The 15,151-nt window shown below is 36.2% G+C and overlaps 1 protein-coding gene across 2 annotated transcripts; it reads left to right on the top strand.

Moving 5' to 3' along the window:
• Positions 1-3,566: 3,566 nt before the first annotated feature.
• Positions 3,567-14,918, top strand: LOC134533532 (uncharacterized). 2 transcript variants are annotated; one of them, XM_063371056.1, is made up of 5 exons: positions 3,567-3,707; positions 6,569-6,635; positions 8,730-8,812; positions 11,252-11,396; positions 12,772-14,918. In XM_063371056.1, the coding sequence occupies exons 1-5, from the start codon at positions 3,627-3,629 to the stop codon at positions 13,047-13,049; spliced, it is 654 nt and encodes a 217-aa protein (XP_063227126.1). In that variant the 5' UTR covers positions 3,567-3,626; the 3' UTR covers positions 13,050-14,918. The 2 variants fall into 2 exon arrangements, with proteins under 2 accessions (XP_063227126.1, XP_063227128.1); XM_063371058.1 differs by having other exon boundaries at positions 3,673-3,707; positions 6,524-6,635.
• The last annotated feature ends 233 nt before the right edge of the window (positions 14,919-15,151 follow it).

Raw genomic sequence — 15,151 nt, 5'->3', positions numbered from 1 at the left:
TCTTATGTACAGAAACATTAGTACAGAGTACAGAAAAATTAAAAATATTTTTACTTTCCAGCAGTTCAAATTACCGTTTTTAACAGTATTGTTTTGTGTATGTTTGCAATTACTTCAAGTAATTGTTTTTTTCCTATTGTGAACATTATTTGTTGACTTCGTGTTCGTTTACTTTGCATACATTCTGCATTCTACATATATATGTGTATCTATAGCTGTTTACTTTGCATACATTCTGCATTCTACATATATATGTGTATATATAGCTATATATGTATATATATACACACATAATATATAGACCGGTATCCTTATGACAGCATTTTCAACTGGCGTTATGTGATTGGCTGCTGCTTCAGCGGCGCCGTGTTCAAAACTTCAAATAATTTGATTAAATATTCTAAGCTCAAGGTCCGTTGCATCATGGGAATTGAAATGCTGAATAAAAAAAGTCCGGTGGTCCAGGTCAGGTAGAGTTGGCGTCACCTGACGTAGGCAGTGGCGTAGCCAGGATTTGTGTATGGGGGGTGTTAAGAAGCATGCCGCCCCCCCCCCCCCCCCTGTATTAAAGCGGGGGGTCCGGGGGTCCTTCCCCGGGAAAATTTGGATTATAAGGTGTAAAATAGTGCTATTTTAGCAGTTTTCGGTACTTAAATTTAAATATTGTAATGGTAAAATTTTTATTAATTTTAATATGAAATTTGTTTGAGTGATGAACAAAAAATTAATTAAAGATTTGATGCTAAAGGGGGGGGGGGTTGACCCCTAACCCCCCCCCCCCCCCGGCTACGCCCCTGGACGTAGGTACGCTTTTACCTGGACCATTTCAGAGTGAAACGTCTACAGTAACGTAAAGTTTGTGATTTACCAACGCACGGATCTTTTACGTCAAGCTCGTGAGTGTTTGCAAGAGGTATGCGTCTTCCGTTGCAATTATATGTGCATTCGATTGATGGTCCATGCAACAGCATCCTTGAAAGTAGGCCATCTTGGTTTTATACTTTGTCTGGTGCGGCGCAAAAATTAGTGACGCCATAAAGTTTCCAGACATTAGTTATGTGTTAAACGATTTAAAACTAGTGTTTATGTGTGCTAAATGCTCCAATGCATTCTTGGGCAGTATTTTTTATGAAAGATTTGTTAATAAAATAAATTTTAACTGCCATTCAAAATTAAAAGTATTACAAGTCCAGAGGTCCGTTTACCGGACTGAGCTTGCTCGGAGCAATATAAACTTGCCTTGAATTTTAAACCGAAGTACATTTTGAGAGACAACTGATAATTTCATTTGTTTTAATAGAAAAAAATAAACAAATCTTCAACGAGTATGAGAACGTATGGTAGTTCGTGACTATCTTATAAGGCAACGCTATTTAGATGTTTTTTTTTCCACAACTAATAAATTCATTTTTAAGTGGATATAGTTGGAAAATACTCGTTATCAATATTTTTCATAGTATTTCATAGTGTCATAGGTGTATAGTTAAAGTTATATTGTTTTATTTCAAATTTTGTGCAGAGTTAAATGCTTTTCTTTTCGCGTGGAATAACACAATATTATAATAGTTATCAATAAAGTTCAAAGTTTAAAGTTAAAATTTTGTTGATGAAGGCGCACATGATATAAAAAAAACACGGAATGTAACATTCATGAGCAAGGAAATTTTGCAGTCTTACAGAAATTATTTAACAGATTTAACCAATATAAATAATAGAGCATATACCTATAGCAGTACAGATAATGCCAGTTAGTAGCGTACAAATTCTGGAGACCACTTTCTGAGGCATTAACTTTTCACAGTTACCGTGCATATGATTTAAGAGATCAAAATATGCTAAAAATGACAGTAAATCTTTCCTGTGGGACCTGAATTAATCCAAAACATTAAAACTTGCACTGTTGGAAATTACTGAAAAATTACGGACTTTTCAAGTAAGAATGCACCTGAAATAAACGTTGAGTTCTTCGAAGTCCCATATAAATGTATCTCCGTAGAAACTACTCGGATTCTGTCTTCAGAATTCTGCGTTTCGTTGTAAACAGGTAAACAAGAGCTTTGAAGGAAGAGGAATGTTTTTTGCTGAAGACCTCAAAATGGTTTTGAAGGTTTCGTTAAGACTACATAATGGTTCTGGCGAGTTCGTGTTCAACGTTACCAGATCCAGTATCAGGGAATTTATTAAGGTATTCATTAATTTACGAAGATCTCTAGATAATATTGTATCCCAAATTTCTCGTAAATTTAAGCTTAAATATTCTAATAGCGCTTTGTAGGTATATATCTTATCATATAACTGCTCTTACTGCGAAGTAAACAATTTTTTTTTAAATAACGTAGAATAATATGTAATTTTACACATAATGAATGCAGCAGCAGAGTCCCACTGATGCTAGTGCATTTTTACACATACGATTATCGTGTTTTTATAATCAGCGTGATAAGTAAAACAAAACTATCAGAAGTAAAGTACAATTGCTACGATTTGACAACTTTTCTAAGATTGTTGGTGCATTTTACTCCGTAGTGTGTAAATCTACATACTGTACGCAATGCATGTGAAAATTTATCCCTAACTCCAGTTTATTTTACGTGTAATATTTTGAAAATTTATAAACAAAAACTATGAATACGTAAATTTGTTAACACTTTAAAAACTTTTTATAGCTTAAGTATTTCGATTCATTTTGTGTACTCTAAATCTTTATTCAATTTTATCACCATTTGATGAATAAACGAACACTGATTGAACTGGTAATGTATCGAAACACACGGCCGATAGAATGCTACTGATCCATCTTACACTAACGTAAATAGCACTAGTGTAACGTGATCAACTAGTGCAACATTAAAACTAAACATATATAAATTTCTAAAATTACACAATATGTATACTTGTTTATTTTTCAAAATCCCGTGGCAAAAATTTTAAATACCAAACATTTGTGCACATAATTTTACCATTTTTACAGTGTAATTTTGCATTTATTTGATTAATTCCATCGGAAAACATTCTCAAGTATGCGGAGCTTCAGATGAAACCACGCGATCAGAAAACTGCTCGAGATATCCGAGTGGTGTCTGCTCACGAAAACTATTTAAGAATGCGCTGAGGGCGCTGTTTCTGTACTTTGTTTTAAAACTGCATTTATAGGAGAGTGAAAATGGCTAAAAACGCGTGTTTTCAGAATAATTTTTAGACATAAACGACGCCGGTTAAGATTTTTGAAAGCACCCAAAGGTCTTGCACTACACCTTTTACTTAATTCCTCTGCCATATAGTGTTATGGTTACCGGTAAAATTATCATATTTGTGAGTTGTCCTTTGCATGACGAGAAAGACTGCGCGCCAGTTCAGAGAAGACACCGCGTTATGAGAACCAGCGAGCGTCCCGTCTGACACACATACACCCCTAATCAGGCGGGCCCCTTATAAAGATGTCACCCATTTTCTTTCGTTGTTCAAAGAGAACAATAGCCCAGCGCTCTGGTGCGTATCTCGCGGCGGCCATTAATCTTGGAAAGTTCCTGGCCGAACGCTATCGGCGGGCGTTATCAGTTGATTATCCGCGCGAGATAAGAGCCGGGCCGGCAGAGGCGCCGAAGACTCCGCGGTCCGCAGCCGCCATGGGGAGGATGCTCGTGAGAGAGTGCTGCTGCGGTTGCAGCCTCCGCTCAGGAACAGTGGCCATAGGGATCTACAACGCCGTGAGTACACCCTCGGGTTCAAGACGACACGTCGACCTTTACCGTGGTGGGTGTTCGAGCACTCTTACCTCCGGCGGCAGTGCGTGCCACCGCACGCGTGTGAACCGCGCGCGCTGCGGGCGACCACCGCCACACCGGTCAGTGCTGCGGACGAGCGCGCTTCACATTGGTGCGTTGAGTGCGCATCGTCGTAACTACGTACGTGCTGCGATCTAACCACGTGATGATCTAACATCTATTTCATTCCAAATTACGCTATTCTTCAGGTCCCTTCGTTTATTACACTTCGACACGAATCTTCTTGTATATCGTTTAAAGTTTGTCTATTTCCTGTCATACTCACGCCAATGTGGACTTTTCACATTAGACGGAGTATTCCTTTGTCTTCAAAAGAATATGATTCAACATGTGAGAAGTACAGTTTCAAATTTTTTTGTAGACTTTGACTTTTCTACCCTTTACTATGTTTCTGGGTAATATTTACATACAATTTCACGTCATTAAGGATTTTTAAACAACCTTTGAAACTTCACCATTTTTGCTCTCGTTACCATAGTGGGACATCCAGAATATTTCTATCAAGTTTTAGTTTTATGGTTCATTGATCCCTAAACCTCAAAACCAACATAAACATACACACACACATATAAGCCCTATGTTGTGTTTTTGTTATCACTTTTTTATGGTTACTATACCTAACTACAATCATTTTGTACATATTTATTTCAGAAGGAACATAAAATAAATAGATGGAAAAATCAAGACCAACCTTATTAATTTACAAAATCGGATCAAGAGTGTATATATACATTGGGATTTTTTTTTAATTGATTAATTATGGTAACTCCGTTAATATGAATTTATTGTTTCCGTTTGATGTTATTGTACCTTCTAAAAGTAGAACCAAACACTCTTTACCTTAAATTAAATCGTGCTTCAACGAAACTATCTGACTAAGTGCAATGAATATTATCAACGTGCATACCTGACGCTAGATTATTGTGTCCATGTTTCGTAATGCATGAGTCATACGCTCATAAATATCAGTGTGCATGGTGGACCTGAATGTTTTGGAACGTCTTATTTTGATTTTGGCTTTATGTCACGCGGTTATACGTCCAGAGGACCCGATCCTTTCAGGTTCCAAACCAGTATGTTTCTGATGTGTAGACAACTTAGCTCTCGGTATACAGCATTTGGTAGGCGTAATTTCGAGAATGGAACGGAAGTCACGTGGTACGGAAATGAATAACCACGGTGCTGCCATCTGTGGCGGATGGCGTGAACCAAACTTCACAAAGCCAAAGGGAAGTGTTATAGTATTAACTATTTAATGAAATTTTACAAGATGAGCAGTATTTAATAAAATTATTTTTCGAAAATCAGGTCCATATTCGGGGTTTCGTATTTTTACAAGTCTTTTTCACTTTAATCGGAGCCTTTTGATTAAAAAATTTAACCTTTCACTCTGAAAATAGAATGAATGATTGGATAGTCGACGTAGCTGCTCCGGCAGTGAATTCTAGCGGCGGATGCGGAAACTATGTCTGTTTCGCGTCCAGAAATGTAGTTTAAAAAAGGTTTTCGTATCTTTGTCACACCTGGCATTTTTAAAAGAACTCTACGTTAAATAAAACGAGTACTTCATTATTATATGTCATTGGGCAAAATGACACGTACTCGACAGAAAATTGTTTAGATTTTCTCCTTCACAACACATCCATAAATCCGTTTAACCAGTATCAAGGTTGTTTACAGCTTCAACATTTTCACACGGAGGTAAGAGAACATGAGAGTGAAATGTGCTGCATGCTACGATACCGCAATTCACGTGCGTTGCAATAACAAAGGTTTTTATTAATTTCAAGATCATCATATGGACTCCGCTTCTATAGTGTGTGCTGGTAGAGGACCTTCAAATAATTTTATTTGCATGAGGAAGTAAATAGTATAGTAATAATAAGTTTAATCACACCAGCTTTTCTACATGTTTAGGCAAATTTCAATGACTATTGTAGTTAACAAAATATACAATACTTAAAACGTACTTTACGTTTACTATATCAACTCGATTGCATTGAAATGCATAAAATTATGCTACTTTTTTAGGTGCGAGTAATTTGATTAATTTTTGCCTTAATAACAAAAAATATATCATCTACTTAATTTATTCAAGGGTGCATTTCATATCATAAAAATTTGCCCCGAAGAAGATTTAGAGCTATTTCATTATGGGCCCCCTCCTAACCTGGTGCACATATGGTGTGCAGAGCTTTTTTTTAAATAAAAAAAAAAGTTATTTAAAAACTGCTCAAGATATCAGAGTAGTGCCTTGTTAAGAAAAAATCATTTAAGAATACGATGAGGTTGGATGAGAAGTTCTTTTTCCGTATTTAGTTTTGAAACTGTATTTTCAGAAGAGTGGAAATGACTGAAATGTGCGTTTTCAGAATAATGTTTAGGCATGAAAAACACTGTACAGATTCTTGGAAGCACTCAAGGGACTTAAATTGCACCTTCATCTAATTTCTACACCACATAATGTTATGGTTCCCGCACAGATCTCATAGTTGTCCTATGCACGGCGATAAGCCTGCGCACCAGTTCAGTCTTGCGCTCAGAGGCGATACCGAGTTAGGAGCACCAGCGAGCGTTGCACTTATAATCTTGCTGTACAGTACCAGCCATAATTAATATATAATGAATGTGTTGCATTTAATTCTGACTTCAAACCCAAGATGTGTCTCGAAACCAATTTGCTTTGTACTGATTACTTAAATAAGTGTGTCTAGGATTGTTGTATTGATCCTTTGCAGTGAAATACCCCCAGTGGAAATGCATCATTCGTGCTTCTTCTGCAGGTTATGGGGCTGATTGGAGCCATCGTGTACTTCATCGTCGCCTTCAAGGGCAATGGTGACGAAGAAAGTAAGTATTAAATTTAAGAATTTCCTTATCATTACGTTTCGAATGCTATAAATGACTTTTTTTTTAGTAACAATTTCACTTTTAGACTTATGAGATTGCGCAGAATCCTATTGTGATGGAAGAGAGCTAATTTTTGAAAAGAGTGTTTCCCATTCCCTGGAATCACCCGTTCAATCGCTTGAAGTTCCCAAGCGCAAGCTGCCCAACATTTGATGGCTTAGGGCGTAATTACAAAAGCCCGTCGCCTCTGTCCATCATCTGTCCCTTCGTCAGCCGTCCATCCAAAACTCTTTCCTCCATCTATGTACGTCAAGCATCTAGCCAAGCGATTTGCAACTTGACTTCATCCGTCCGTCAGAATATTTTCCCCAATAAGTACTAATAAGTACTACCAACAATCCATGCTTTTCTCTCGGAGGTATGTATAGATGTTGTTTGCTATTTGTGTCGTGTTTTTGTACGCATTGCATTAGAATTTCCTCGGGAAAAATCCAGAGTCTTGATTAAATGTTTGTACATGAGTTTTAAGAATTCACAATGTTACCATACAAAACATCTGAACGACGGATACAAATACCACAGTCCTGTATTCAGATTACGATTGACTGCTACGGCCAAAATCGTCCGTCAAATGTTGAGCTTGCCGAGCTTTTGACGAACGGACGGATATAATTTTTCGGGCCATACGATTGGTTGCAGGTCACGTGGCCAACGGACGGATGTCGTACGGACGGAGGCGACGGGCTATTGTAATTGCACCTTTGTTTGTCAGTACAATTGTCAGAAACCATGCGTCATAACTAACACAGCTGATGCGTTGTTAAAGTTATAAAGTAAATTTTTTTTGTACGTTCGCGTTTCTATAGATAAAGTGTTTCATTTTTTTTTCTTTACTAGTGCATTTTAATACCTATGTTCTACATAAAATTACTACCTTGCATGTACTAATTTAAACAAAACACGTACCATTTGCAAAACTAAAGCACATGGTCTTATTTTCATTAGTTAAGAATTGGTCTACTACGCCCATTTTTATTACTATCTTTATAATTATTGCCATTAAAACTGCTTTGAACTTTAGTATTACCTAGGATGAGTCACTTTGAAAGAAAGCGATTTGCAAGGTTCGAATGCTTTCGCTGCCACTGTCTGAACTCACTCGACTCCTGGATTTAATGCTTGTAGGCTTGTATGGGTCCAAGAACTTACGAAAGTTTCGGCAGGCGTTGCGTTAGTCATCCTCAACGGGTTTGCCTAACGGTTGGTCGACACGATTTTTGTGTTAAGAGTTCTCCTAAATATTAGACAAGTTTTAGTCTTAGTTTAGGAACTGGGGTTAAAGCATTAATTCCGTTTCTGAAAAACTCTGTAAAGTCATGTGTTTTTTTTTGCCAGCATGCTTAGATTCTGATATAATGTTTTAGATTTGTATTTCAAATATGTAACGGTAGTAGTACATAAATGTAGGTCCAGCCACTGTAGTCAGATTGAGGTGCCTGGTGCCGGTCCACCATCTTGGATGACCTTGACCTTGACCGGACCCCTCCTACAAATACACTTAGTTTTAGTTAGTCTGAGAAAAACATTAAACTCTTGCAATGAACTCCACTGGTTGTGTACCAGAGATCACTGACGTTACCCAACAAAGTCCACATTTATCTTCAGAGCTTTTTTTTTTTTTGTATTGGCTACTTGTGACATTAAAACTGTGGATGTTTGTTATTTTTTTTTTTAATTTCTAGTCAAACCATATATTTTCTTGGAGAAATATGGATTTGAAGCAACGATCCTTACATTCTTGGCATGTCTAGGATAAAATATTTTTATTTTATCATTCTTGATGAATGGATATTAATATTATATTTACTTTTTTTTAGGTAAATATAAATATTTATAACAATTTATTTTATAAAACATGTATATATTTTATTATTAATTTATTTTAATGTCATTTTCCATATTCTGAATATAAATAATTTCGTAGAGTCAAATAAACGATTTTGTGTTAAAAAAAACTGCCAGATTTAAGTTACAGCATTAGTTTCGTTCACTACAACAAAACTGACTAAATTTTCTTGTTTTCTTTTTTTTCAGGAGTTGGCCTCTATATCGTAACAGCTGTTATTTGCGTTGTGGAGTTACTGGCAAGCATGTGTCTAATAAACGGCGCTTTGAAGGTATGGCACTAAAATAGTCCAGTTAGTATCTGACGTCATTATAAGCAGCACCGGAATGGCATCCTTTACAAATTAAATTAATACTTCAAATCTACCAACTAAGGCGTATCCTGTTAAACCCGATTTTAAAAATTACATAACTGCAAATTTTTTTTCATTCTCTTGAATAATTATAGACATTTAAAAAGTTTGGTTCTATGAAACCAAAATTTATTATTAAATATCAAAAATGGCTCACATAAACATTTTTATATTTACATTCAAAATCATATATTTGGAGTTACCTAACATTTTCGGTTGATTTTTTAACTAGGTTTAAAGAACGTATATATTACTACCCTGGTTAATTTAACATATAAAATAATAAATAGGGTATATAATCCTAGTTTAAATTTTATTAAAACAAAACCGTTTCTACTCGTGAGATGTGAAACGACTACATTTAATTCCGAGCAATAAAATCTGATCAAACATTTTCTTCCATGTCCGATTACTGAGCATTGTAGTTCCTACATAACTGAAAAAAAATCCTAATTTAGTATTTAAGGGGGTCTGCCCGTTCCAGGTCATTTTCACTGTGAGTCACTGTATCTATTATCAGATATCTTGAAAATACTAAAAAAAAAAAATCTTCGCTGATTGGTGAGCTATCATTAGCTGGGAGTCCTGGAAGCATTGGCTGAATACTTCATCACACCGGATACTTCGATGGACCAATCAGGGTGGTTTATTGGTGGCGTAGGGGTAGAAACTGCAGGCCAACGCACCACATGCGTAGTTTACATGATGGCGCGCGACGAAGAAAGTTATCTCCAAGAGTCTAAGATATGGACACAGTGTTACCAGCACTAGGAAAAAAATAAAATTTAACAAGTAATCTAAATGCAAAAAAATATATATATGTAATTGCGAGCTCAGGAATTCGTACACTGATTTACAGCAACTAACTGGAAGTAAAAATTAGATTAAAATGAAAGAAGTGGATTTGTATGTAATTTTGGGCAATGATATTAGATTGACTATGTGAATGCAATTAATTTAGGAATAATTAATTATAAAAACATTGGTTATTTAAATCCTTTGGATTGCCAAACAAAATTGCATACAAAAATTATTAAAGATTTTTTTTTCCATTAAAAATTATCAGTTATTAAAATATTCGGTAATGGAGTGACACTGTAAAATTATTCATAGCCCTAGATATTTTAAAACTGTAATACAGACAATAAATATTAATTAATATTAGTGAGTAGATATTAACAAAAGACTAAAATTCTTACTATCATTAGCGTTCACCAATAAATGAGATATTTTCAAAAAATCCTCTCTACGCTAGTTTTCTGCATACTGAAGATATACGTGATTTTAACAGCAACGCTCTATAAATTTGTATCTCTTTTAATAACAATTTTCATATTATCAATTAATGCTCTTATTCGCCTTTTCTGCTTGAGCTTTCAGACCAAACTGGGTCTCTTTGCAAAAGGAAATCCCAGTAAGTATTAGTTTAAGTTGATATGAAATTCCTCGTATTGTGTCTGGAGCCTTCTTGAGAACAGTTTAACTCTACACTGCAAAAATGTTTTGTTCTTTCACAAGGAAAGTCCTCGGAAACTCAATTGCCAACGATATCACTTATAAAAATACAAGACAGCTTTGTAATTTTACAAAGCTCTACCTTGCAGTTTTACTGGTGATATCGTTCAAAACTGAGTTTCTAAGGATTTTCCTTGTATAATTTCAAAAACATTTTGTAGTGTAAAACATACCCTGCCCGTGATCGAGCTTGAACCCACGACTAGAGCTAGACGCCAGTTTCGCTGACCTCTAGACCACTGAAGCTAGAGTTACGCAAATAAGAAATGTTATTTCAATACTAATTCTAAAAAATATTTACTTAACATGACTGCCAATCAGTTAATAATTATTCACCCAATCAAAAAAAAATTTGGTGTACATGGCCGGATCTGTTTAACGCTGTACAACATTTCCTGTTCCGTGACTTGTTTTTCACCTGGTGACTATATGTTCCTTTAATGCTTCCCAGAGCATTTGGCCAGATGCAACGTCACGGATACAAAACTGAAATCAACGTGGTGTATGCTATCTTTCGTCCTTGTTTGGATACTGCCATTGTTATTACAGAAAGTAAAATGCTTTAGATTCTAAAGAGAAAAATATTAAGGGAAATGCATTGGCTCTATATAAAAAAAATTTATGTCCTCTGAGAATTTTTCAATCAGAATTAAATATATAATAAAATTATTGTGCTGCCATTGTTATTACAGAAAGTAAAATGCTTTAGATTCTAAAGAGAAAAATATTAAGGGAAATGCATTGGCTCTATATAAAAAAAATGTATGTCCTCTGAGAATTTTTCAATCAGAATTAAATATATAATAAAATTATTGTGGTAAAGATGCGTTGTTCTTCTTACAGGAAAAGAAGCGTTTAATCACTCCCTGGTTAGTGATCACTACATTCCTTCTTGTCTCTTACTTCGTGATTCTGAACATCAGTATTTTCCTTGTGGTTGCAGCAGGATCTTCTATGGCGTTTTCTCTTAGTGGATTCCTCACCGTTGGTAAGCCCAAAGTAGACTGAAACTTTATTTGGCATTATGTTTACACTACATTACACTAAACTGAAAAGGGAGCTCAACAAAGAATAAAATTTTAAAAGTTACTTGTCAGATACTGGAAAAAGCCACCATTTAAAATAAATACTTACAGTAGGAATCAAACCTTAAGAATTTTCATCACGCTAAAAATCTATAGTACCACAGCCTGTCACAATATGGTGTTGTATTCGCCTCGTGAAGCTGGTGGCACCGCTGTGTGGTGAGTAGAGGAACCTCAGAATAACGTTCTTTCTCTGTCTAAAAATCGTGAGTCAAAATAAAATAAAATAAAAAAGCTTTTCTACGCCAAAAAGGGTAATGCTTACAATTTTCACCATACCTTTACCATACTTTATCTGTGGTATTCAATGGTACTACTGCGAAATGTATATCTATTTTTATATTATTTAAAGTTATAACAGGTAAACGTGGGTGAAATTTCAAAGCAAGTTGCCAAAAAAATATTAATACTTATTAATAACCTTGGAATAAGTAATATAGCAGCCACGAAATTCAGATAAAATAACTTGAAAGATAACCTTGTTTTGTTTTGCCCGAACTATCAAACTATCTGTCGTTCGCAGAAAGCTTATGTGATAGTAGCTCATCTGGCTTTGTAAATTGTGTAATATTCTTAAAAAATACCACTTATATCTCTTACAATCAAGAGTGATTCCCTAGCAGGCTGTTAACAGCAGTAAATGGCGTTGAAAGTAGGGGAATCAGCAATCTATAGATCTACAGTATACACATCACATGTTTCAACGAACAGATAACAGGGCTGCTCTGTTCTAAAAATGTACAGGGCGATGAGTGCTCATTTTTGTTTTTAATAATTCTATACTTGCTAATTATAAATTCCTAGTTTTTATACCAGCTCGGAAATTCATCGACAACATTTCAAATTAGCCAAAAAAGCGTGAACTAAAATTTGCCTACTAAAATCGTTTAACCTCCCATTCTCAAAACATATAGTTTTACAAAAAAAAAAAAAAAAAAAAAAAAACATTTTCCATCGGTTTTGGTCCGATTTTTTTACCATTTCCGAATTCGACTGAGATTTTTCATCTTTATAGTTTATTCTATAGTTTATGTGTCAGTATGGAAGTAATGTCTGTAAAATTACGACAGTTTATATATATATATATATATATACACACCAACACACACATAGTTAAAGATTTTTTTTTGGAGTCTAAGAAAAACGAAACTGAAAAACAAGTTAGAAATTTTCTTATTAAAGTAGTACCATGTTAACGACTCTAATTGGTAGCATTTCTTGGAAACCATCCAAAAATTAGACGGGCTTAACTGTTCTTTTGCGACGCGCTGTTTCCAGCCCTGACGGTGTACTGCCTGGTCGTCGTGTACAGCTACCACGAGTCGTTCGGCGCCGGCGACGATCACAACCGCATCGTCACCTACACCGTCGAGAACCACCAGTTCCCGAGCCTGCCGGTGACGGTGGTGCCCCCGCCGGACTTCGGCTACCCGCAGCACGGCTACCCGCAGCACGGCTACCCGCCGCCGGACTACCCGCAGCAGCAACCGCCGCCGTACGACGCCCCCGGCCCGCTCTTCGCTGCGCAGTCGCGCGACCACAAGCTGCAGCCGTAGTTCGCGCGCCGCGTGGCTTGACGTGCGCGGCGCTGCCTTCCCTCGGCAGCTCAGCAGACAGTACACTGCTCAAACTCACGAAGAGCGTTACGGTTACAAACCACCCAGATAACTTCCGTAAGCTTACTGGCACTTACTAAATTTACACACTTTGTACATGGACCTTCCCTCAGCATACAGTACACTGCTGGAGATTTCCAGCTCAAACTCACGAAGAGCGTTACGGTTACAAACCACCCCAGATAACTTCGTAAGCTTACTGGCACTTACTGAGTTTACACGCTTTGTACATTAACTTTCCCTCAGCATACAGTACACTGCTGGAGATTTCCAGCTCAAACTCACGAAGAGCGTTACGGTTACAAACCACCCCAGATATTTTCGTAAGCTTACTGGCACTTACTGAGTTTACACGCTTTGTACATGGACTTTCCCTCAGCATACAGTACACTGCTGAAGATTTCCAGCTCAAACTCACGAAGAGCGTTACGGTTACAAATCACCCAGATAACTTCGTAAGCTTACTGGCACTTAGGGGTCGTCCATTAATCACGTGATGTTTTTTTTAGCAAATTTTTAAACCCCCTCCCCCCTAGTGATTTGTGGTGAGGTTTTAGACTACACCCCCCCCCCCCCTATAAATCACGTGTATTTTTTTGGTACAAAATATTTTTAAAAAATTCTGAATGTTATCTTTAAATATAGGTATAATCTAATTTAATTCTGGAAAATTAAGCACAGTGATAAAAATGTCCAGGTTTATTTTCACTGGCATAAAAATAATAAAGGAAAGGCTTATATGTGATTTACGCTTGTATTCGGCGCCAAAATCACAGTCTTACCTTTGAATATTCAAAGGTCTTACTGGTGATTGGCAAGCCGAGCCGGGTGGTTCATGTTGCGGCGGGCGGGGATATTGTTGCCTGGCTACGGCGAGTCGTCACGCGTCGCTTTTCGGTTTAGTAGAAATCGGGCGAAAAAATTAATACACGTGATATCTCTCTTCACCCCCCTCCCCCCTTGAGATATTTCGTGATTTTTCCCGACCCCCTCCCCCCCCCCCTTTCGAGCCTCACGTGATTAATGGACGATCCCTTAACTGAACTTACGCACTTTGTACGTGGACTCATAATGATCACCTTGGAGTATGCACCGACAAAATAATATTCCGGCATTCGTGTGCTTGTCTACCCTGTTTCCAACGGATCACGGAACTCGGAAGAAGAAATCCAAGGTAGTTTTTTTTTTACGAATATCTAGCTATCTGAAATCACGAAGAACCGTTTGTTTATTTAAGGTGCACTCTCAGTTGAAAAGTTCGTAAAGCAACAATTTTTTTTTTCTAAATTTGAAGTAATTAAATATGCCACTCAGTATGTGTTTCATTCTTTCACTGCACATGTTGAGATGAAATTTACAACCTGCCTTTTTTTTTACTATAAATACATATTATGTTTCACTCTTTCTTAAATAGTTGTTTTAGAATATTTATTTTGACATGTTCATATGTAACAAACTTTTTTATGTTGTGCGTACTAAAAAAAAGTTGCTATCGAACATAAGGCTAAACATGTTTTTTTTTTATCGAGTTGGGATGCCTTTGTGTGTATGGACTAGTTCAGTTTTGAATAGATCTACTGTCATTGTACGAACTGTTAAATTTATTTAAATCTGCTGCCTATAATTCGTGCGGATGCAATACTTAATTCTGAGTAAACGTTAATGATTTGGTTGTACATTTTGTATGGCTCTATTTCGTAGTGCGACACTATCAGGCAATCATTATACTCTGTCCTACTAATATTACCAAAAAAAAAAAAAAGGGAGAAAAACAGGAATGTAACTTCAGAATACAAAATAAAAATAAAAATATTACTGTCTTGGAAATTAATCACAAACCTTATAAGCATTTAATAGCATCCGCAATAACACTAAAATAAAGTAATGTGTGTGTAGATGTACTAAAGTACTCAAAAATTTCTAAATCATAATTAATAATAATAATGTTTCCATATATTTTATAAAATATTATAAATTACTGTGAAATACTAATATTTTTCTCTTTCAGCTTCCTGCAGCAGGTCAGTACTTACAGTAAGGAA

This window comes from Bacillus rossius, chromosome 6 (genome assembly GCF_032445375.1).
Source record: "Bacillus rossius redtenbacheri isolate Brsri chromosome 6, Brsri_v3, whole genome shotgun sequence".
In the NCBI taxonomy this organism is placed as follows: Eukaryota; Metazoa; Arthropoda; class Insecta; order Phasmatodea; family Bacillidae; genus Bacillus; species Bacillus rossius.
Note: the sequence above shows the minus strand (reverse complement) of the source record. Positions and strands in the feature narration are given on the sequence as shown.

Coding starts and splice junctions, on each gene's coding strand:
- LOC134533532 (XM_063371056.1), top strand. CDS start 3,627: ATGGGGAGGATGCTCGTGAGAGAGTGCTGCTGCGGTTGCAGCCTCCGC. Junction 8,813..11,251: donor TAATAAACGGCGCTTTGAAG/GTATGGCACTAA, acceptor TTCTTCTTACAG/GAAAAGAAGCGTTTAATCAC. Junction 11,397..12,771: donor TAGTGGATTCCTCACCGTTG/GTAAGCCCAAAG, acceptor CGCTGTTTCCAG/CCCTGACGGTGTACTGCCTG.